The 26,465-nt window shown below is 41.9% G+C and overlaps 1 protein-coding gene across 1 annotated transcript in view; it reads right to left on the bottom strand.

Moving 5' to 3' along the window:
* The window catches only part of prkg1b (protein kinase cGMP-dependent 1b), a 152,161-nt gene that overhangs the window by 5,420 nt on the left and 120,276 nt on the right, over window positions 1-26,465 (bottom strand). Inside the window, exon 10 of the mRNA XM_076298049.1 lies at window positions 751-847. Within this exon, the coding sequence (XP_076154164.1) occupies window positions 751-847 (97 nt within the window). The remainder of the gene's footprint in view (window positions 1-750; window positions 848-26,465) is intronic.

Here is a 26,465-nt window from a genome sequence, read left to right as displayed (position 1 = left end):
GATAAACTATGAATTATGTGATCATGATAAGATGATATGAATGACTAACTCTACAGTGTCACAGTCTATGACTTACTTCTCAGGTGCACATCTGTAAAACAGAATGCAGGGCAATCTTAAAAAGGAAAAAAATCCCACACCCAAATTGCACTTCACTTCTATCGCCAATACTTTTTTCCAGCTCTTCATAAATTACATACTGGTAACCCTTGTAGCATTCGATTTAATTCTAATTTCATTAGACGTCCTAAGCTGTTACAACATGGGAGCCAGTGCCGCTCTACTTCAGGGGGGATCCTATTACTTTCTCTGCAGAGTCAGTGGAAAGTTACCCTGAATAGAGAGTCCTGACATTCTCCTGCCATTCTCATTCCTCTCCATGTGGAGATACACAGACCAGTGCACTGCTTCACAGATGGAAACACATTTGTTCAGGTATTAATTGATGGTTGTTTCCATCAGTGAGAACCTCTCATGTTAATATTTCCATGACCAAAGTCTATTCAGACTTTGCTAGCACCAGCATTTAAGCACTTGGTTTAGAAAATGTTCATCTTCATTTTAAAAGGGTTTAGACATGCAGGCTCAGACTACATTTCACTTATATTTCGGTATAAGGTTATGACAATATCCCACAAAATTAAATACACTTTTGAAGAACCTGAAAGCAGGTCATGAAAATGCACGGAGAAGAAAAAAATGGAGGGAAAAGACAGAGGAAGGATGAAAAAAAAAAATCAAATTTCCTACCAGCTCCACGCGGCCGAAGCCTCCAACCCCAAGGGTGTCGACGATATTGAAGTCTGCCAGCTTCAGGTTGGAGTAGAAGGCGTTCTCTGCTTCGTATCTGCATTTTTTGACATGGAAGAAAGGGAACTTCTTAGAGGTCTGTATGGTGTAGGTGATGGGGAATGATAGCAGAGGGAAGGGTGTGGGCAGACTGGTCAGCCTCTCCCTCTCCTTGCGCTCCCGAACGGGCACGGGAAGCAAGTCACGCATTGTAACACCACCGATGTGGTCGCTTGGGCCCCACCAGGAAAAGTTCAAGTGCACGATCAAACGGACCCCTCTGAGTATCACCAGCAGGGCGACAGCGACCAGAAGTCGGCAATAGACGGCCAGTGGCCTGCGGAGAATACCACAGTTTCTTTTTACGAGTATGTTCGGCAAAGCGTCAGCAGTAGTCCTCTCTCGAAGGTTGAGCTAAGGAGCCATTTCCATTTTACATGTTGCAGTTTGGCGAACTGGAAGGTCCGAGTGTGGAGGAACAAAGAGTCGTCCAGATCGCTCGAGTCTCTCTGCATGAAGGTTGGCCCTTGTAGATCTCACTCTCTCAAGTCCTACACAGTATGCCAACCACTGGACAGTCTTTTGGGCAGCGCCAACACCTTATAGAAACTTGTCCCCACAACACAACTAAGCTGTGTGAATAGGACCAGACTGAAGTCTAAATGAATAAGGGCAGTCTGAGGTCTGTAGAATAAGATGCAAAACCATGACCCTTGCAAGAAGTATACCTAGTCAAACCAAATCTGCAAGCAAATCAAACGCCCAAAAACCCTACAAGAATGTCCAGGCCCCACTCACTACAAGAGGTCTGTACTGTTGCCATGCACGCTGTAGAGTGGCGAAGCGTCCAGGTTCTCTATCACTAAAAGCAAAGTGCTTGGAGCCAAAACAAGAGTCCAAACGTGTCTCCCCCCTCTCTGCTGGCAGTAATAGTGTCTGGATGATCCCCGTGGTATTTTTACCATGTGGTCGCGCAAAGGCTATCCCCGTCGGCATCGTGCTCGGTGCATGACCACCTGCCAAACACACACATCAATCATCACTGTTGTCGCTTTCAGAGACTAATCAAAGATTGCTCTTGCAAGAGGGCACCCAACTGTGAGCTGTTAAAGTTTGTGGGTATCTTTTTGCTCCTCTCATTCCTATTTAATACGCTATTTAATACGCTGATCAATGACCAGACATCATCGACCATATCTGTGCAAACACAGTGTAGCAAAATATCTGGATTGTAGTCAAAGTGATGGTACACTGGGGACATTTTGGGGCTAGAATCAAGGACATGGAAATAAATAGTGTTGTCCAAACAGTTTCTACAACTAATGCTCATATGCACTTAAGGAAAGTTCACCACTAAGAATCGCTACCCTTAGTGTCTCACCATTCAGTTATAATTGCCAATGGTATAATTAAATTAAATTAAAATAAAATTCTTTTTCAAGAAATGCACACAGGTACCTGTCATAATCAGCTACTCTGCAAATGTAACCATGCCATCTGAAATGGCAAGCAAGTACATTTCCTTTTTTTTTTTGTTTGTTTGTATGGCTTTTCCAAAACCTATTAACATTAATGGAAACGCAGTGTTTTTCGCCCTCTGGGGAATGTGTCTCCCGTTGTCTCTGTAAGCTATCAGCAGGCTTGTTTAGCCTTACACACACTCCTCAGAATAGCCTGTCCTTCTAGCCGACAATCTCTCGATATGCAAGGGATCTGCTTCTGCATGATGTCACGATACCCATACTAATGCACACGAGGCGAAGCTATCATGTTATAGATCTCACTGGCATGAAGGATATTCCAGTAGCAAATAAATCTCTCTTATAGGATCATAGAATGCGGTTTATTTAGGGACCTCACCTAGCCAATTTTAAAGCTGAAAATGATTATCACTGTACCAGCATACACAGACCACCCATTTGGGAAGATGGAAGGCACAAAAGCACATATACATAAACAAAAGCGAGTTTTGTAGGAAGAAGAGCAATACGCCATTGAGGGAGAAAGCGAAGTGCTCTTTTAAATCAAGTGCATGCAAACAACAATGGCATCAGGCAAAACAGACACACATTCGCACAAACACACATATTCTTTATCACATACACACACACATACACACCTTACTCTCTCAGAGTACCCCCCACCACACACACACACACACACCAGGGATGGAAATTAAATATTTTTTCTACCTGCCACTGTGGCTGGTGGATTCCAAAATCTACCAGCCACTCAACTTTTTTACCAGCCACTAGAGAAACGGCATGAAAATGTGATATCATGATTATAGTAGGCTACCCAAAATGATCACGGTAATCGGCATTATTGCAATATGACTAAAATGTGCTGAGTTTTGCCCTAAACCTGTCCTCCAAGCACAGTAGCAACAAAACTAAAGGTCAACAGAACCACATTCATATGCTACAGTGTCTTGTCATAAAAGTGGTGTGGCTCCTTTAAGACTCCGTTTGTGTGAGTTCTGGAGCATCCTATAATCCAACTCTTCAACTTGATCTAACTATAGTGTACATCATCTGATTTAAATATTTACAGGTATCAAGGCTATATTTAACATTTAGCATTTATTTTCTATTTGGCCCGTAATGAAATCATACACTGAACAATTTAAGCACAGCTCAGCTTTAAGAAACGTAATATGCATGCTTAGCATTTTGTGAAACTACATTGGAAAAACTCTGGTTGTGCAGTTATCTAGGCGATATTGTTAACATTTATTTTGTATTTGGCCTTATCATATATGACAAAAGCCCAACGTTGGAGACCGTGTAGACATTTGCTTCAATTTCAAAACCGGATTACTCGCGAACGGCTATAACTTGTATAAGGGAATGCTTTACACCTTTGCGTTCGGTAAGTTCTGCTGTTTATTCTGATACAGTTTGTAATTTCTTTGAATGAAAAGTTTGTGAGATATTCCATCACGACGAATGGGTGTGGAGATGTCCGTCTGTCTGCCTCATAGGTCTAAATAGCAGCGTGTCGCGGGCCGGATTAAAATACCTAGGCCTACGGGCCAATTCAAAAGAGAACTATTTACGTGAGAATATTAGCCTGTGAAGATATAACGCAGATCCACAGATCTCACTAGATTTATGTCTATGCAATCATCCTGAAATAATCTAGCAGTGGCACATGAAAGCATAGTGACAGTTTCTTAATGGTAGTGAAGTGAAAGTGAAGCGCTGCACCAGTGCTGCTATGCTGCGGTGGCGGCTCAGAGTTGTAGAACTTCAAATCAGCGCGATTTACCCTTATAGGCTGGCAATGTTAGGCTACATGATCCCTACAAACACTTTCTTATTTTTAACCGTCAATAAGTATGAAAATTAGACCGGATCTGACTATTTGTGGTACGCTAGCTCTACCCGCCACAGTGGCTGGTAAGTTGACCAAATTCACCCGCCAGCGCACAAAACTACCCGCATTTGGCGGGGGGCGGGTGGTTAATTTCCATCCCTGACACACACATATTAACAAGTTTAGTATGAACCCTCCTGGGTAATCCCTCTAGCTGAGCTCAGGGTCGAGGACAGCCTGAGGTAAATGTGCTGAAGGTTGTATCAAGTACAAGTACGTACACGCTGCTGAAATGGAACCGAGCAGCTAAGTATCCGAGCAGCTAAGTACTGTTGATAGCTCTCAGTTACCCACCTCTACCCAGTTGAGCCATGCTGCCAAGTCTGTGGCTCGGCACTAGCTGGAGATGTTTTAACATTGTATCTGCATAGTATTCTAACCATAATTTACTATTTCATAGTAAAAATTTACCTTTTGGTCTTACAGTGGCAATCTGACTACCTAGAAGCCAAATGCATGTAAAAAACACCAACCAACACTAAAGCTGATACTGTTAAAACCTTGTTATCTGGGGTCTTTTGACATTTTATAACTTGGCATCTACGAACAACAGGCCAAGTCAATTGACGGTTAATACAACTGTCTACAAGCTAATACATCTTGCCAAAGGATTGCAGTTGAAAATTAACCGGTTGGCTAACACTGGCACATTTGCAAAATTGTTGATCAATGTGTGTTATCCTTAGAAATAAATAAATGAAAAAAACTGTGTACAAAACCACACTGTGTTTTAGCACAGAAAGTGTATGCTGAAAGGCTGATGTGGAAGAAAGGTGTGTTTATCTAGCCTTCATCTGACCATATACGATACTAAATAACTTGAAGATGATATCAAAACTAGTTGCTTTTAAAACATCCATGGAAAAAGTGGAACATCACTGCATAGTATTGCTTTAAATTTTACATGTAACTACTTTTCATTTGTGCTTGAATTACACTACCCTCATGGCTATGAGGCCGTGTTTTTTAGGACTGCCTTAATCTCCTGTTATGTTAGAATGTCCTGGCAGTCACATAGATGAATTGAAACAAGTGGGTTCTAAGTCTAAGTTATCTGTGGTTGGCCCACTGACTGCACATGGTGTGGGGCTAGGCTGTTCCCGAGTAGCCAACCTTGTTGATCGGCAGGAGAGTGATGTGTGTGTGTGTGTGTGTATGTGTGTGTGTGTGTGTGTGTATGTGTGTGAGAGGAGAGTGGAAATCCTCACGTCTCCGTCTCAGAAACCTCCAAGCAACAGCTGGGAAATCCTGAGGCCATTAAACCCCTGGGGAAGATTCAGCCAGACCACAGAGGTGACTCAGGGAACAAACACACACACACACACACACACACACACACACACACAAACACAATCCCGGACACAGACAAATACTCAGGCTAAACGTGCTGCTATGCCAACTACAAAGCCTTACTGGAAATCTCTGGACACTTCTCCACATTCACCGCATGTACGACCACACTCACACACACACTAGCACAGGTCTGACTTACCGACGCACATTGCACCACACATGCACAAATAAACACACACGTTGCCTCACACACACTGTTTACAAAGGCTACCAATGCAAGTCTTTACTGGAAATCACTTCATATAGAGTAACATGACATAACATGTACCAACACAGATGTTCTCCTCCCCAGCTTAGAGTAGTTTATGCAGATGTTTACCCTAAATCCATATGTTGACAATAATATATACCCCAAATCCAGATGTTTACCCTAAATCCATATGTTGACAATCTCTATTGCCTAAATCCATATGTTTACACTAAATCCATATGTTGATGCATAATAATACTATGATAATTATGTAAATGCAATACTATGTAATACTATGATAAACTATTTATACAGCACTTTTTGTACAATGACTGTGGCTCAGAGTGATTTACATCACAAAATAGCATTAAATACACCATACAAAAGTATCACAAAACAGCCAATAGGACACGCACATATACATTCACACAACCCTACACATAAAGATACGCGCGCAAACATCCGCACACACACTAACACACAGTACAGAGACATGCAGATGCCCACGTATTACCAGTCACCTATACACACGCATGGCCTTCCACTGTACTGTTGTTAAATCAACACAATGCTGAACTGGATTCCCCTCAGGCAATATTTGTGTGTGTGTGCATGGGTGCATGTGTCAGGGATGGTTGGTCATTTTATGCTCCTTACTGGAATCAAAGACAAGGGGAACAGTTCAAGGTGTAGTAAGGTGGTTGCAGTATAAGTGACTGGTCTGGTCACCTCTCCCCAAGGCTGTGTATTGACCTGTCTTTTCCTGGATAAAAGGCCGACACCACTGCCAGGTCAAAAGGTTTATATAGCTTCAACAAAAGAGTTATTCTGCACTGAAGTGGGACAGTGGTTAAGGTTGTGCTGGTCATTCTACCGTGACATTAAAGGTTGAGAGAGCACGTGTGTGTGTGTGTGTGTATTTCTGTCTGTGTTTGTGAGTGCGTGTCTTCTTGTTTAAATTCTTGTGTGCTTGTAGTCACATACTGAATCCCTTAGTGGATTCCACATCAAAGTACAAACAAAAATAAACCAAGCCGTCAAAACTGGTCCTCAGCATAAACACAGATGGTAATTCACTCAAAAACCCAGTGGGCAGCCTCCCAGTGTTTAAACAGCCAACGACAACCGACCATAACTTCTGACAGATTCATCAGACCTGTGTGCTCCTCTCCTTCAGTGAGCTTTGTTTTTTCCATGCTGTCAGAGATGTCACCTGACATGTGTCGGATTCCCTCTCTCTCTCCTTCCCACCCCCTCTCCGCGCATATCTCCTGCTTTAGCCCTTAACAGGGCAGAGAGAGAGGGGTAGGGGTAGAGAGAGAGAGAGAGAGAGAGGTAGGGAGAGAGAGAGAGAGGTAGGGAGAGAGAGAGAGAGAGGTAGGGAAAGAGAGAGAGAGGGGTGGGGAAAGAGAGAGAGAGGTAGGGAAAGAGAGAGAGAGGGGTGGGGAAAGAGAGAGAGAGTGGTAGGGAAAGAGAGAGAGAGGGGTGGGGAAAGAGAGAGAGAGTGGTAGGGAAAGAGAGAGAGAGGGGTGGGTAGAGGGACATGCAAGAAGGTCACATGGTACGATTTGTGAGCTGTGGAAAGGTAACATATAGGGTTAGGGCTCTCGCGTGTGATATGGAATGGTGCGGGGGTGTTTGAGGGGGTGTCATTTGTCTGTGTGAGTGTTTGAGTGTGTGTGTGTTTGTGTGTGTGGGGGGGGGTTATATGGTGCATGTGCTGTACTGAAAAGCTATATGAAGGCCTCCACTACCACTCCTTGGCCAGGGAGAGAGTATGCAACCACATGTTTCATGTGATTTCAAAGATCTTAGTTTTTACTGAGATCTATAGTGGGTGCAAAGTCAACATTAAAACTGGAGATTTGTTCAAAGTTATCATGAATCAGGGAGTTTATATCATGTCAGTTTGATTTTGATGATGGATGATATGGACACAGTGTTCGAGTAGCAGAGTGATGCACACACCAAGGTGACCACGACTCAACTGAAATGTAAGTAATTTGTAGGCATTTTGCCGTAGGTCAGGTGTTTTCATGTGGAGACCAAACTCAAAGCTAAATGTTCCATGAAAGCTGAATCCTGAACTTTGTGGAATGTGGAAAAACACTTTTCATGGAATTTCCTTGACAGGTTCATTCCACTCAAACCCTTGATCACCCCTCCCATCCCTCGGCAGGGAAGGCAGTTACCTCATATCTAGTGTGTGAGTTTAGCTGCTTCTACCTCTCGTGCCAACGGCGGGCGTCCAAAACTACCCCACTGGCCCCAATCTGCCCCGAAACCCCTCGTACGTGGTGAAAAACACCTCGACCCCTGAGACAATGGCCACATTCCTCCCGTCCTGCCCTAGCCGACTCCTCCAAAAGTGCAAGCACGGCACCGCGCCACAGCTGTGCAAATAAACCAGACGTCCATCGCTTCGCCGCCCTGGCACCGGCCACTCTCCTTCGGGGTCACTGAGCCGCTATGGCCCCCGAGGGCCGAGGGTTTGACCTCCTGTTCTTGCTGGAGGCCCCCAGAGGTGGCGTGCGTTGGCCGCGTCGCCAGGTGTCTGTCCACAATGCCCGAGCGGCCAGTGCACCTGACTCGGAGGGGGGAGGGGGGGTTGTGTATGGGTGTGTGGGTAGGGGGAGGGTGTGTGTGTGTGTGTGTGTGTGAAGGGAGGGGGGGGGGGGGTCATTCCCTGACCTGAAAAGAGTCTGAGGCTTTGGGGCTCATTTCTTGACCTGAAAAGAGTCTGGCTTTTAGGCTTTCAGAGGGTCAGCGTGCGATACGATGGCTTAGTGCTTGTCACATTGCATTTGGACTCAGAGTGATCATTTCGTACCTTGAACCTCTGAAATGCAGGTCTATGTGTTCTCCAGACATACATCATCGCTCAGCAGTCAGAAGCAATTATCTGTCAAAATTGCAGTGACTCAACTGCAGGTGAAATTGCCAGTTCATTCTGAAGAAGAATGTCTGGCCCAAAAAGATTAAAAATGCCCATATTGGAAAAAAAAATAAAATTTTGTTTTAAAAAGTGAATGTTTCATTTGTTTAGAGTGCAGTCCTATATCTTATCTAGAATATATCCTAATATGAGGATTCAGCACCCAGATGTTAATTTAGTCTGCACTCTAGCGCTCAGTTTCACCTACTTCAAATAATAATGTTATCAAGAAACAACATTGATCAGCACCTCAAGTGTGTCTTTCAAACCAGTTTTATAATCCACATTATTAGATTAAGATTATTATTATTATTACAACTAAATCCACAACCTCTAAACATGAAATATATAACACCATTACGTGTGTGTTCAGTGAAAAAAAAAGAATTTTTGATCATATTCATTACAAATTCACATTCTGATCACTTTTCACTGAATTGGACTACAAACACCTCCATGTAAGGACACTCTTCGGTGCATACTCTTGGCCATGACTCCTGAGAGAGAGGGGTGGCAGGGTGGGTGGGTTGAATATAAATATTCAGACACTGACCGGCCACCTATGTCAATCCTGTGCATTCCTCCATACTTTAGGCCATGCTGCAAATAACAGATCCGTGTGATCTATGGCTCTGAAAGGGTCATTGGGGGGCATCGCTTACTGTGGCTGTAATTGTCAGTGATCCAGGTGAGGTGGCCTTGCTAAAAGGCTGCCAAACACACCAACATATATAGCAATAGACAAACAACATAAACAGAACAAACAAAAAGTGGAAATTACATAAGCAATATTACAACTTTTCATTAATGTGAAATGTTCCTTAACTGGTATGGGGTCATCAACTGATAAGTATAATTGCTCCAAATAATATAAAATGATGTGATTCGGTGCCAAATAATAACGTTATACAATTTATAAACAAAATAAAAATAAAAATAAGCCTACATTTAATATAAAGATGATTGTTTGATTCTGGTTTCCAACTGGGAGTTTCTCAGAAGTGCACTTGGACCTTGTTAATTGTCATATGACAAAGTGTGAAGTAACATCATGTGTTACAATTACATACGACCAACAAGTAATAACTGGTCACACGAATATCAAAGAAGAATGGGGATGGGTTATAGCTTAATATTGCAGACATAAAGCCAAGCCTCTAATAAGGTAAGACCTGACTCTTGGTCATCACACACTCTAGGCAGTCATAAGACTAAACCAGATCAAATTACACATATTATACCGGCCACTGTTGTCCTCCTTTCCACATGGGCCCTGTCTACGTGTCCGAAACCGCTCTCTGTCCGTCACATCAGGACCAGCGGGGCCAACTCTTAAACAGTAGGCATCCATGCATTGTTTTTTTATATATATATAAACATGGTGGCTGACTTTGTCACAGTGATAATGGTGCTATTGGGTAGCGATGTGTGTCTGTGTGTGTGTGTGTGTGTGTGTGTGTGTGTGTGTGCTTCAGGGCCCCCCCCACTGGTACTGAAGACGGGTACCCAAAGGCCAGACACCCAAAATAAAATCCTTACATAAGAGCCTTGCTAGATTGGGTTTCGTCCATGCATCAGCCCTAGGCCCGGCTCAGCTCCCAAAACTCTGGTCAGCGGTCCCTGAAGACATGTTTTCCGACGACCAAGGGGGAAGATGGAAACTAGTGAAAACAATAGCCCCCTACTCCACACTACAACCCCCCCCCCCCCCCACCACCACCCCACTGGCCGGTATTGGGCAGTTTAAATCCAGCCTTGAGGTCCTTTGGTGGTATTCAACACTCACAACTGCAGGGATGGATAAGCCGCCAAGGATTTGCTGTTCGTTTATTATTAGGGCTTGAAAATCTAACCTAACCTTAAGATGGAAGAAGGCTTTGTCAATGATATTATAAGTCATTATGTAACAACTTTTGTGCCCTGAAAGAAATGTAGCCCACAGAAAAACTAGCTCCAACAAGATCCCAACACATCCATAGAACCACTTTATACAGCAGCAAAAGAGGTAACACTGTATTACACTACACACAATTGATCATTTATTAAGCATTTGTAAACTATTAATAAATGGCTTGTTCATCATTTCTGAAGTGTTGCTCATACATTATTTATCATCAGTAAAGCATTTGTACACACAGTTATAAGTGGTTTGTTCATGGTAAATAAGCCTATATTTAAAATAGGTTTATAAATTATTTTTAATACTTAATATATTATACAATAATAATTTGTTGATGATGTAATATTTCCATTTTTTAACAGTTGTTACATACACTAATGATTAGTTAGGATGTGGATACATGTTTTATAAACCACTTCCTAATACTATAATTCATGATTAACTCAGGAGTTACAAGTGGTTAGTTAATGATATTTTGTGAGCTCATCTAAAGAGAGGACTTTCTATGCCTTACAACACATTTTCAAATGAGTTGTAAAGATTACATTTACATTCATTCGGCAGACTATTTTATCCAAAGCGACTTACACAGGTCAATTAAATTAAAGGTCATTGACACAACAGTGGAAGCCGGGAGTCGAACTCCCAACTTTTCAGGCTACTGCATGCTAAGAATAAGTACAAGTATATATACTCTTTTGATCCCATGAAGGAAATTTGGTCCCTGCATTTATCCCAATCCGTGAATTAGTGAAACACACTCAGCACACAGTGTACACACAGTGAAGCACACACTAATCCCGGCGCAGTGAGCTGCCTGCATCAACAGCGGCGTTCGGGGAGCAGTGAGGGGTTAGGTGCCTTGCTCAAGGGCACTTCAGCCATGCCTACTGGTCGGGATTCGAACCGGCAACCCTCCGGTTACAGGTCCGAAGTGCTAACCAGTAGGCCACGGCTGCCCCTGCTAGCCCAACTCCCTGAGTTAATCATGAATTATAGTATTAGGAAGTGGTTTATAAAATATGTATCCACACCCTAACTACCGGTAATCATTAGTGCATGTGTATGTAGCAACTGTTAAATAATGGAAATATTACTTCATTACCAAAATATTATTGCATCATTTTTTAAGTATAAAACATGTATTTACAAACATATTTTTTAGATAGGCTTATTTACTATGAACAAACCATTTATAACTGTGTGCACAAATGCTTTACTAATGAAAAAGAATGTATGAGCAATACTTTACAAATGATGAACAAACCATTTACTAATAGTTTACAAATGCTTAACAAATTATGAATTGTTTGTAGTTATTATGACCGCCGCGCAGCGAAGTGGCGGTCATATAGGTTTAGTCAGATTTTTTTTTTTTTTTTTTTCGCATGCCCAAATTTCCGTCAATGATTCCCGGGACACTGAAAGACCGGGGTACACGAAACTTGGTGGGCATGTAACCCCACATGGATAGCATGGAACCATCGTTTTTCATTTTGATCTGTAGCCCCCCCGCTGGACTGGACCCCCCAAAAGGAGGGTAGGGCAGACACAGTTCTCTGTGAATATCTTGAGAACTATAGGGCCTAGGATGACCATTTTTTTCCGTATGTTTGCCTCCAGGGGTCATGTTAACCCATTTCATGTGTACACATGTGCACAAACAGATACACACACACACACACATACATTCACAGTAATCATACGTATGACACATACTCACACAGTAGACATATGTACGCTTGCATGCATAGGCACATACGCAGGCACACACACAAGCACGCACACACACACACACACACACACACACACACACATAACATAAACATAACACAAACAATCAATAATTTCTCAGAATTATGAACAGGCAAGATGGAGGTGGGGTTGTATAAAATGAAGGTAACACTTTATTTTAATGTGTCGCTGTTACAGTGTACCTACCTAATTAGGTACAGTGGTACAACCTGTGTAACAACATGTACTATCAGGTACTATCATTGTACTTGCATTATGTATTTGTGGGTACCTACATATAGTTGTTACATTGTAATACTGAGTGCTTTTACAAAACTTTGCCAATTTGTCTACATTTTCATCAGAGGCAAAGAGCTGACCTGAGACCTGCTGGATGGGGTAAATCTGGTCATGATAGATTTGATATACAAACCATTCTTAGCTCCAACCTGTGCTGCTACAACCTTGTTACTCTTTGATACAGTAGAATAAACCTATTAAGTGTACCAGTTAATTACTTACATGTACATATGACAGGTATGTTGTGTTGCGTCTTCGATGTCTTGGAACAGGTCTACTAATTCACTACATAGTACATATATCAACTGTGTTGGTACACACTTATTGCTTTTTGATACAGTGGCACAAACCCATTAAAATGAAGTGTACCAGTTAAGTACTTACAATTACATATTACATGTATGTTGTGTCATTGGTGTCTTGGAACATGTCTGCCATTACCCTACATACTGTAGTACATGTATCAACTGTGTTGGTATGTATTACTCTTTTGATACAGTGGAATAAACCCATTAAAATAAAGTGCACCAGTTAAGTACTTACATGGACATATTATATACATCCTGTAATTGATGTGTTGAAACGTGTCTGCTGTTACACCACACAGTACATGTGAATTAGTAGACCTGCTCCAAGACATCGAAGACATAACATACATGTCATATGTACATGTAAGTAATTAACTGGTACACTTAATAGGTTTATTCCACTGTATCAAAGAGTAACAAGGTTGTAGCAGCACAGCTGTTACATGTACACTGAAGACAATAAGGGCCTTGACTGGAGCTAAGAATGGTTTGTATATCAAATCTATCATGACCAGATTTACCCCATCCAGCAGGTCTCAGGTCAGCTCTTTGCCTCTGATGAAAATTTTGACAAATTGGCAAAGTTTTGTAAAAGCACTCAGTATTACAATGTAACAACTATATGTAGGTACCCACAAATACATAATGCAAGTACAATGATAGTACCTGATAGTACATGTTGTTACACAGGTTGTACCACTGTACCTAATTAGGTAGGTACACTGTAACAGCGACACATTAAAATAAAGTGTTACCAAAATGAATTTTACATGTGAAATCTATGAACTAATAATGTTTTGGTACTTGTTGTCTAGCAGATACCAGTGAGAATTGAGTGTGGATAATGCAATTTAGTGAGACAGTTAGAATCATATAGGCCTTTCAGCGTGATTTCTTTTTGTGGAAAAAATGTGCTGGACTGGGCGGCGGTCATATTTTGTACCGCTCTGCGGTACATCTAGTTATAAAGTGTTACTGCAAAAGACTTGAAATATGGCACATCATATCAGAGGCGGAATTGTCCAGTACTAAATGTTCGAGATAAAACTACTATGAGTGCAGCCATTAGGTACTTGACCTTATCTCGATTATGAGTGTACTAGTTGGTGAACTTGGTGACTATCTCTTACTGAATGCTCTTTCAGTGTGCGTCCCTGTGCTGTTGTGCCCTCATGTGTGTGTGCAGATGCAGTGAGGGGTTCATCACTGTGTTTCATCTGGAGCAGGATTGAATTCCCAGCAATGGTGTTTATCGAAGGTAATGATGCCGTGAGCTTGCCATGATAACATCACCATATTGGCAATGAAATGCCTTCACCATTACGTTATTTGGGATAGATGATGTGTGAGTATGTGTGTGTTTGTGTGTGTGTGTGTGTGTGTGTGTGTGTGTGTGTGACAGATGATGTGTGTTTTGACTATCCAATCCGCACTCACAACAGTGCCAGTTTGTGGGGTCAGTGTGTGCAGTGGTCACCAAATCGTGACCACATATAGCCACTGCTGTGTTGTGTCCGCCGATTCCCAGAAATGCACCATGCCATGCCTCTCAGGTTAGGGGTGGTGGGTATGGGGGAAGGGCTTAGGGGGCTTCAGATGCTCCTCATAAGTTTACAAACATTTGCCCCCAATGGTACCACCCACTCCATCCAAACTGCCCCCACTCCCCGCTCCTGCCCCTCATTTGCAGATAAAGGACATAGAGGGGAGGGCAGAGAGCTGGGGAAGAGTCTCTGGTGCTTTATGTCCCAGTGCAGCCTCCGTACTGTCCATGTGTCCTTTGGGGTCTGCTATGCCACCATCGCCCTGGGAGTGGCACACACCCATTCACTTCACGCACCAGCCACACACACACACACACACATACACACACACATGCAAATACACACACAAATACTCACACAAACACACGCACACACATACGCACACACACACACACATACACACACACACACATACACACCCACACACACATACCCACACACACACACACACACCCACACACACACCCACACGTCCAAGTACAGAGTGTCCTGTATGCCCAGATCTGTGTCAGATATGCTGCTTATGTATTTACTAGCAGATACGATTCGGTGCTCGGGTGTCCAGGGGTCTCGGAGGTATTTTAATGGCTTCAGCAGACCACTAGCACTTGTGGAGGGGCTTTAATAAATAGGCTAGTCTGTCTCACTTACGCGTTTTGGGGGTGCGGGCGGTGCTGTAATAGCCCCTGGCCAGCCGCCCAGCCTCCGATAGGGGCTGAGGACGGGAGCTTATGGGGCTTAGAGTGGCAGGCCACGGAGGGACTCGCCACTTCCTGTCCAGTGCCAGCCTGCACTATGTCTCTGGCCAGCTCCACTTAGGCCTCACCACGTCTATTGTGTTACTATATACTAGTGTGGGCACACGCCATCAACAACATTATAGGATCTACTGTACTGTATATGAAATCAACATCTATACGTGTATTGCAACGTCATATAATGTATAATATATTACATGCATATAATATGTGTATATATATATATGTATCAGTGTTGCGCGGGTTTGGTCACAAGCGGCACGCGGTCGCCCGATATTTTAATCAACCCGACCGCAACTCGGACCGCGAATATTAATTAGGACAAAATGATACCCGACCCGCGATCCGACCCGCTTATTTACAAAAGGTGTGCTTTTGGTTATAGCCTGCATGCAGTGTGACAGTATAGGCCATTTCTGTAAATAAAACTAATTTATTTGCGAAACTTTATGCAGTAGAACTACACGCAGTAGGCATGCAGGACATTTGCGCAGGAGAGAGAATGAGAATAAGAGCGCAAGCACGCACGCAACCACCAAGGATTAGAACACTAGGATAAGATTTGAAGGCCATGGACATCTAACATACATCTTTCTTTCGAAAACAGAAATGGTGAGGCAAGGTAGGCAAGAGACATTGCTGGTCAAAACGTTAGCGTAAGAACTGGTTTATAATGCTGAATGAAGCACAAAGCTTTACTAAAGCACATCCACTGTTTAAAGTCACAAACACAACGAACTAAGGTAACTTTTATGCATGCGCGAACCTATACATACCGGTAGATATGGCTGTGTAGTCTGTGCCATAACATTTATTCCTGCAGGCTGCCCGTTTTGCTTCTTTACTGTTGACTTTACTGTATTGATGCTTTACTGTATTGATGCTAGCCTTCTCGTGATTTTCTAAGTAGGCCTATTTGTAGAAAATATATATTTAATTAATTTTAACTGACCCGTCCGCAAATGACCCGAATATCATTAAAATATTTTGTTTATGACTCATAACCGCGGGTGACCGCGGTCATCCGCAGGCAACCGCTTAATTTCGGGCAGACCGCGCAACACTGATATGTATCTATCTATCTATCTATCTATCTAACTATATATATATATATATATATTGTACATCATATGCCATCAAATACATTTATGAGTCTTTAGAGAGATATACCGATAAATAGATAGATAGATAGATAGATAGATTGATTGATTGATTGATTGATTGATTCTGTGCTGAAGTGATAGAAGAATATAAAGATGGGCATGTTTATTTTACTGATTTGAAATCAGGGACTAAACCTGTTTTTGAATTTACTGACTATGGTCTTAAAATAAAAAGTGTAAAAAAATCCTGAAAACCATATTGAAAATTATTGCCCATCCACATATTGTTGCAGCCAGTGTCTTCAAGGTTGAACACAGCGTATACGTCCATACAGTTCCATAGTGTTACCCACCCTCCAGCAGTGTTGTAGTCAAGTCACTATGCCTCGAGTCCGAGTCCAGGTTCGAGTCCCCAGTGTTCAAGTCCGAGTCAAGTCCAAGTCATTAAAAAAAAAGTCAGAGTCGAGTCCACTACTCATCCGAGTCAAGTCCTAGTCGAGTCACTATTGATCCACGTCGAGTCCAACTCCAGCACTAAAGTAAGCATAGCCTACATGTCGTTCCATTTTTTTCCATTGCAGATGAAATCCTTAAAAGCAAAACGGACAATCTTCTGTCTCCAAGCAGGGGTGCCATCACTTGTGTAAAAGTAGTATTGCCAAATTTCTTGCCAAACCCAATGTGTTGTATTTATTATATCGGGGAGAATACCATACCATAGCCATACCATAGCCAAGGGCCGGAGTGGGGCCACTTTTCAGCCCGGGAGTTTCAGGGCCAAGACCGGCCCACTTTTTTAGTGGTGGTAGAAAATTGGATAAATATGGAAACATTTCAGCTCTTATCCTGTAGTTTTTATTATAGGCTACCAATATTCCACTATTCCACAAGGACAGGTTTGATAAGTTAACAAAAACAGGAAGGAAGAAATAAAGCATTTGAAATGTATCCCACAATTCCACTAAGAGGCATATTGAACTACTGTATTGTTTACATGTTTTTTTCTGCATGGGTCAGCTATCATGTTGTTGTTTGGTGATTTGCTCCTTTACTACACCCACTTCTGAGCAAACAAGGCATATACGTTGATCATGTAGCCTACTGTTGTCATATAGCCGATGCTCTTTCTTACGTAAAATAACTTTAATTCAGGTTAACTCTATTATCCTTTCTACTTGTCCCTGTGATCATACTATAGCTAATTTCGGGCTCATCATTTTCAGCGAAGGACTGGCTGATCTGCTGCTCAGAGGCTACTTTTGTTTTTATGCCTATGCTATACACAGATCAAGCTTGAGTTGTGTTATCAATATTTGCATAATATTTGCAAAGTCTATGAATCGCCATATTGGATGATACAAAAAGGCTAATATTTTAATTCATTTTTAAAATATGTTACTTGCGAATAGGTTGACAACGCTACAACGTCCAGTAGGTTATTAGCCCAATTACGCCGTTATAATCATGGCTATCTCTCTTTACCAGTTGCCACTTATGTCTGTCCTCTTCAAAAAAAAATTGGAAGTTTGGCACATTTGGCAGCATTTTCTTCCAATACTTTTCGTCTTTTTTTCCTGGTCTTTCTACCATCCATCCTCCCTGATGCTTATCACTACGGTAGGCTATCTGAAAAAACTTTTTAGGAAAGACGGGCTATATGGACCCAACCAGTTAACTTTTCTTGGGAGGGGAGAACAACCCATGCAGAGGCTGCGGTGTTAGGCATAGAATGCGAACGTGTGTAGCCAACTTTAAGAGAAGATAGATTAACGTGACAAATGTCAATATTTTTCCTATCCCAATCACACAGGCCATTAAGTCACATTATGCTGTTACTGACTGCTGACAATTGTATAGGCAGTGTTGTAGAAGTTCATACTTCACAAGAGCTAGATGGACGTTGGAGTAGGCCTATTTTGTAAGAGGTAGTGTGGATCATAAAAGGACCTCCCCCGGGCATTTTTTTTAAAATTCTGGCTGTTAAATAGCCCACACAATTTTAGCGCAGTTTGGGAGGGACAGAAACAGAGCAGGGCCCTTCTTGGTAGCTTCTTTCTGACTCCCGTGACGTGAACACTGGCTACCGGCAACTGCATAATTATGTTATCACTTTACTGACACTAATGAGACATATTTCACGTCAACAATAGAGATGAAAACTAGCTTTCGGTTAACGGAGATGTAGATCATCTGCCTAATTAATTTCTTTGCGCAACAGGTCACATTCTATGCTCATTTCAGCGAGATGAGTGAAATAAATGTTTTTTAAGCTGCCATCGCCATAGGCTACTATTTGCTACGATATTCACCTTAGAAATAGTTCACGTTGCTATTTCCTTTTTTTCGTGCAGTGGATTAGGCTATCAAATCGCTCGTTTGAACAGTAATCCAGTTCATTCGTGGTTTTAAATATAGTTGTTTCTGGCCTACCCACGAGAGGTTCAGTTTGTCAGTTTCACTTGTGCAGACACACATAGGCCTACATTGACACTACATGGACACTCTACTAGGCAATTTAATGTTATGCTTCTATATTTTATGACACCAAAATTAAGAAGTATGCTATATCTTGATCGGGAAAACTTTTAGTTTATTTTTCGTTCATCCGATAATAGCCTGCTGCAAATTAACAGACAGAAGCACGTCAGGGCACGCCCCAAATGAAAATGAATGAATGGAACCTCGCTTCTCGCGTCAGTCAGGGAAAACACTGTTCACCAAGTCACGATGATCAGCTATCCAGCAGCAGTGTGTGTTGTTTAGCCTAGGCTGAGTGTAATCTTAGGTAATGTTATGTCATCTATGATAACTAATATTGCCTGGCAATAGCCTACTACATTGAAATAGCGGCGGCCATATCTCCAGGCATTTTGGTGTTAAAGTTAACGTTAGTTTGCTTTGCATGTGAACATGATGTGACTTGCGATGTACGACACGAAGCAGTAGCCTAACATTCCCTTGAACTAAAATTAGTATTACGAATAATTTAGATATTAAAATCATATAGCAAATTATAGCCTAATGACATAGGTACTACAATTATAGCCTTATGATATATTACAAAAAAAGTCGAGTCCTCGACGAGTCATCGGGAGTGCGAATGCACGAGTCCGAGTCCAAGTTCGAGTCATTCAGTGCTCAAGTCCAAGTCAAGTCACGAGTTTCTAAATTTAGCTAATGACTCGGACTCGAGTACTACAACACTGCCCTCCAGTATCACATAGTTCTGGCACCTGCACAGAGGGGAACCCTTCTGGAACATTTACTTCCACTCGCCACCCAAAATGCCTGTTGTCTACAGGCTTTACAGCACGCTATCAATTACACGCTGAACTACTTCACCAGCCAAATGGGTCTAGTAGTAGGTAGACTCCCCTATGAGGGAGGTCAGTCCAGAGACTAACACTTCACACACAACATGTGCAGTCGTTCTGTACAGCTAGGCTGTTTTTCCTCAAGAGTGGCTTCCCAAATGAGGTGAAAAGGCATACAAACAACGTGTCAAACATTAACTTAATGGTTCGTCGAGAGAAAAGAAGAACCATTTCACCACATCTGGTCGGTGGAAACACGGTACTTATGTGAATGTGTGTTTTATGCAGCTCAACCGTAAAACTGAAAACTTCAATCATTCAATTCAACATGTGGAGTACTGCGCGGGTGGTAGATCTCTGATCATTGGTCTAAATAACACACACACACACACAAACACACATACACACACACACATCTCCTGTTCAGGAAGGGTGAACCCACCATCAGGAGAGGTGGTGATATCCTAGTGACTAATGAGTGTGATGAGTTTGATGTGCACTTGTGTGTGTGTGTGTGTGTGTGTGTCTGTGTGAAAACGGCCACAAAAAAAAGAATAGAGGCTATGTGTATGCTGAGATTGGCCAGCCCTATACAAACTATGTATCAGAACTGTAGGTCAGTCAAAAGGGCCAGAACTAAACTCACAATCTCACAAACCATAACACAAATACAACAGCAAGGAAAATTCTCCTCAATATTAACACATGAAGATGAAGCAAGAAAGCTGCACTGGGTGAGACTGAAGAAACAGGGAAAGTTAACATCTTGACTTTGAAGACTATACTGTCACACAAATAAGATACACAGAGACTTATAGACAACCTCCGATTCATGGCTAAAGCCAAACTACAGGTGTTAAAGGAGAATTCCGAATTGACGAAAACAATCGGTTCTACCTAACTAGCTGTTGGCTGCAGCAACTGCGTCGGAATTCTCCTTTAAGGCACTCTAGAAATCTCCAACCACACTGCAAAGTGCATTCTGGCCTTGACCAGCATCTACATCAATTGCTCATATTTTAAAATGCAAAATAGTATTTTGTCATTTGTATTTTATTGGATTGAAGAAAATGGCTTTGTATTTTGTATCAAAATACTTTATAGGTGCGTATTTTTTGTTATTTTATACAGCCAAATATTTTTGGTAAAACCAAAACTGTTGGTGATATTATGACATCATAAAAGTGCAAAACAATGAATGTAGCTTCTGACTAGTGCTGACTTAGTAATTTGCCCAGACAGAATATTGAGATTCAGGAAGATGGTTATGGTTATGGTTATGGATTTAGCAGACGCCTTTGTCCAAAGCGACACATAAATACAAAACAACATAATAATATTTAAAATTGAACAGGGAACAGATTAAAATGTAGGTCAAATATAGTAAGGAGAATAGTTGTAGTACACAATAATATCAATTCAATCAATAGCCAAATAAAAAAGCAATGTAAAAAAGGGGAAAGGCAATAATAAAACAATAATGTCAATTCAATCAATAATATAAAAACAATGACATGCTAAGACTACATTAAGGAGAATATCAATAATAAACAATAATGTCAAATTAATTAACAGCCCAATTAAAATAAAACAACATTATATAAACCATAACACATAAGCGCTTAAACAACTAAGTATATGTTGAATAGGAATGTCTTTAGACCCCTCTTAAACGACCCAAAACTACCACAGGAACGGAGAGCACTGGGCAGTTCATTCCACCAACATGGAACCACTGAAGAAAAGAGTCTGGAATTAGACCCAGTTTTCATGACTGGTCGACACAACATACGCTCACCAGAAGACCGCAGTGGGCGGTTGGGGATGTAAGGCTTGATTATTGAATTAAAATAACTAGGAGCAGATCTAGTTAGTGTCCTATAGGCCAAAGTGAGAGATTTAAATTTAATTCTGGCTACTATAGGGAGCCAATGGAGAGTAACTAGGAGAGGAGTTACATGTGTCCTCTTTGGCTCATTGAAGACCAGGCGTGCTCCAGCATTTTGAATCAGCTGTAATGATCTTGTTACACAAGCGGGTAAGCCAGCTAATAGTGAATTACAATAGTCCAGTTTAGAGATGACCATGGTCTGAACAAGAAGTTGTGTGGAATCTTGTGTCAGATAAGGTCTGATCTTCCTAATGTTGTAAAGCATAAACCGACATGATTTTGCAATAGAAGCTATATGCTCAGAGAAGTTAAGTCGGTCATCAATTACAACGCCCAAGTTTCGTGCCGATCTAGTTGGGGTCAGTGAAGTTGAATCAAGCTGGATGTTAATCTGTTGGGGAATAGCTGTTTTAGCTGGAAACACCAAAGATTTGAGAGATTAAGCTGAAGGTGCCGATCTTTCATCCAGGCTGAAATATCCTTAAGACATGCAGAAATCCGGTGGGAAACACTAGTCATCAGGTGGGAAAGACAGGTAAAGTTGAGTGTCGTCTGCATAACAGTGATAGTCAAATCAATGGGAGCGAATGGTATCACCTAAGGAAGTGGTGTAAATAGAGAAAAGCAAGGGTCCTAATACTGATCCCTGAGGCACACCTGTGGTGAGGTCATGAGACTTAGATACCTGTCCCTGCCAAGACACGTTGAAAGAACGCCCTTTAAGGTAAGATTCAAACCAGTCAAGAGCTTTTCCAGAAATTCCCAGTTCAGATAGTATAGATAGGAGAATGTCATGGTTAACAGTATCAAAGGCTGCAGATAAATCTAGTAGAATTAATACTGATGACTGAGCAGAGGACTTAGCTACTCTCAATGCTTCAGTCACAGACAGAAGAGCAGTTTCAGTAGAATGACCACTCTTGAAACCACTGCATAGGGTCTAGTAGATTATTCTGATGAAGAAAGTCACAAACTTGCTTGAAGACCACTTTCTCCAAAACCTTTGACAAGAAAGGAAGAAGGGAGACAGGTCTGTAGTTCTTCACCTCAGTTGGATTAAGTGTACTTTTCTTTAGCAGAGGTGTAACCCTAGCCTGTTTAAAATAATAAGGAACTATTCCAGAACTGAGTGAAGCATTAAATACATGTGTGACTGCTGGTAGAACAGCGGGTGAGATAGACTGTAGAAGAGTGGACGGGACAGGATCTAATGGGCATGTTGTTGGACGACATCGCTGAAGCAATTGAGAGACTGCTTCCTCATCAAGAGGAGAGAAAGAGTCAAATGATGCGGTCATACTAACACAAGGCAAAGCCTTCCTTATAGGAGCATCAAACTGAGCACTTATTTTAGCAACTTTTTCAGTGAAAAATGTTGCAAAGTCATTTGCTGACAGTGAAGTAGTTAATGGTGGTGGTGGAGGATTGAGAAGAGATTTGAAAGTAGAAAAAAGTTTTCTACTGTCAGTGGCGCTCTCAATCTTGCTTTGATAGAATGCCTTTTTTGCAAGTGTAACAGTGGATGAAAAGGATGACAGCAAAGACTGGTAGTTACTAAGATCATTTCCATCTCTGGATTTACGCCATTTCCTCTCAGCAGCTCTAAGTTCCTTTCGTACTGAGACTATACTGTTCGTCAGCCATGGATGGCGAGGTTTAGAACGAGTAGGTCTTGAGGAAAGAGGACATGCTGCATTCAGACAAGATGCCAGTGTAGAGCAGAGAGTCTCTGTAGCGTCATTAACCTCAAGTGCCAAGAATGAGCTAGGAGTAGGTAAAGCAGATGTTACTAATGTTGCAAAAGGGTCGCTTGAGAGGCTTCTGAGATTACGCCGGAACGAAATTATCGGAGGAGGAGCTGCTGGGTTATCCAGGAGACGCACAGAGAATCTGATAAAGTGATGATCCGATACATGTAATGGATTAACCAAAACGTTGTCTGTATTACAGTTACGTACCAGAATTAAATCAAGATCTTTACCAGCCTTGTGAGTAGGAGGACTGTGGACACGTGTGATATTAAATGAGGAGAGTTAGGACAGGAAGTCAATTGAAGACGAGTTATCCAAATGAATATTAAAATCGCCAAAGATTAATAATGGGCATGCATCCATTGGAATAGCAGACAGTAGAATGTCCAACTCGTTCACAAAGTTCCCAAGTTGTCCTGGAGGGCGATAAATAACCACCAAGTATAATTTGTATGGTTCAGTTATCATGATGGCATGATATTCAAACGAGTTGTGATGATGATCCATGGCAAGATGAGTAATGTGGATGCTCACACACACAATACACTCCCTCACACCAACCTCAAGTTTCTTGAGAACTTTAATCATCAGTTTCTTGAGAACCTTAATATCATCCAATCAGAACAATGGAACCGGAACGGAATGGAACCATGTATCACCTGAAGCAAAACAATATTCATCCATTTAATGCTTACACAGAACCCGGTTAGTTAAGTAAGAAAACCAAATAAAAGAGTCATAATCCTTCCTGATCAACAGTGCTACTCAGTGTGCAATATCAAGAAATCTAGGCATTCATTGACAATATCAGGAACTTGTCTCCATTTTGTATCACTTGACAAGTTCAGTTGTGACTTTTTGAGTGCATCTCTGATACAGTATTTAGGCTATGAGATGTAACATGCAGGTCGGCATAGTTGATCTGTTGACTGTTTGCAGGTTTATGGCATGTCTCGTAGGCAGAAAAAGGCTGTTGCTCTCAAACACTGTCCACTTAAATCATGAGGGATTAAGTTTGAGGGAATAGATTAAATAGACAGATGTGGAAGGTTTGCAAAGTAATTTCATGCTCCCGTTAAAGAGTATTGCAAAATACAAAAATACAGTATTTTATTTCATACATGGCGTGGCTACTGTATTTTGTAGTTTACTTTGATACACTTAAAATTAGGGTATTTGATATTTTATTTTAAAATGTATATTTTTGCCCATCCCTGCACACACACACACACACACACACACACACACACACACACACACACTTCTTTGCAGGTGCTGTAATGTGATAAGGAGATCCATGGTGTGAAATAGACGGCTCACACTTGCCCACCCACACACAAGGCTGCTGATAGGTAGTCGTCATAACACGACGCACGTGTTATAAGCTGCACGATTAGCTTTTTAATGGGGTGAGCTGTAAGACAAGACTCTCAAAACGTGACTTATAAACACTTCAAAAACCACAAATACGATGGATAACTGACTTGTAAACAACCCACATTTAGTCTAGTGACTCACTGAATCTATTAACACACTAAATATAGTGAGGTAGCGGCCTATACAGCCTCTAAACACTCTAAACATAGTACCTGCCCATAGACTGTATATATAGAAGGTCCTGCCAATAGCCTTGCTTATGCAGTCATGGACACCCAATGATTAGATATGATCAGAAATCCTACATGATATTACTTACAAACAGCATCAAAGAGATTTTTTTTACAGTTTTAATGGCACTGTGCACATAAGTCACATTAATCTGCACATAAATAGTCAATATTAATGGTCTCGGACCAGAGATATAAAGATAAAGAGTGTCCCACTGCAGTCCCTGGGACAGACGCCAGAGACTAGCTCTACATGGCCAAAGATGGTATCTATGCTGTTGTTGATAAAATGTGTCCCCTGTTCATGGGATACTTTGTCTAGCTGTCTATTTCTGGTTAGTGAGCTTCCCCCTTCACAGTAAAGTGTTTTGGTTGCCTTGATAAAAGTGCTATATAAATGCAGTTAGTTGTTGTTGTTATTTCTCTCTCTCTCTCTCTCTCTCTCTCTCTCTCTCTCTCTCTCTCTCTCATCACAAATATGCTTGCAGAGGGTTTTATTTTTTATGTAATATGTCTACTGCAACACATTAAGCATCACTCAAATGACTCCGTAGCTTATGGTAAAATTGCAGACGGTCATTTGTTTTTAACACTTCTGTTCTCAGTTAATCTCTTCATTTGCAAATTTAAACACAACTAACAAGTAATGAATGCTTGATGCATCTGATCAGTAAACAGTAACATCAGATTCAAAACCAAAAAAATGTTGTGACTCATTTTCACCAACAGAGGGAGCTGTACTACCATTCCTTCCACTATGGACAGACCAGCTGTAGGGGATTCAACAAGTAAAAGGGTGGGCCTACCTGACTGCTCATGCAGAAAGCAGTCCATTTAACATACAAGAAGCCCTTTCACACATATCCACAGCATTACAAACACATCCAGACACAACCACGGAGGCAGACACACACACACACACACACACACACACACACACACACACACACACACACACACACACACACACACACACACACACACACACACGGGGCATTACAGAAAAGGAACATCTGCAAAGTGGATTATAACAGTGATACTGAGCAGCACTACCCACAGTACTCAACACTCACACAGACACACACACACCATACAGAAAAACACACACACACAATACACAAACATGCACACAGACACACACACTCACAGTTGCACACACATAAACACACAGACACACACACTCACAGTTGCACACACATAAACACACAGACACAGAGATACACACACAGACAGAGATACACGCAGAAACATAAACACACACACACACACACACACAATCTAAAAACCACCTCCATCCCCCTTAGAGACACTGATGCCCGCACAGGGCGACAAAGTTGCTGGTACTGTAAGGAGTAAGATTATGACACGACAGTCCTCCACCCCTCTTACACCGCCCACCTCCCACTGCCCTACTACACCTCTCCATCTCCCACCCCTCCTCCACCTCCACCTCCACCTCCCAATGCCCCACTACACCTCCACCTCCCACTGCCCCACTACACCTCTCCATCTCCCACCCCTCCTCCACCTCCCAATGCCCCACTACACCTCCACCTCCCAATGCCCCACTACACCTCTCCATCTCCCACCCCTCCTCCCCCTCCCACTGC

The sequence above is a fragment of the Alosa pseudoharengus genome, unplaced genomic scaffold (genome assembly GCF_046254945.1).
Source record: "Alosa pseudoharengus isolate Yale_2024_CS ecotype anadromous, Long Island Sound unplaced genomic scaffold, YU_APseudo_1.1 YU_APseudo_1.1_scf_21, whole genome shotgun sequence".
Taxonomy (NCBI): Eukaryota; Metazoa; Chordata; class Actinopteri; order Clupeiformes; family Clupeidae; genus Alosa; species Alosa pseudoharengus.
This window is presented reverse-complemented; position numbering and strand designations above follow the sequence as displayed.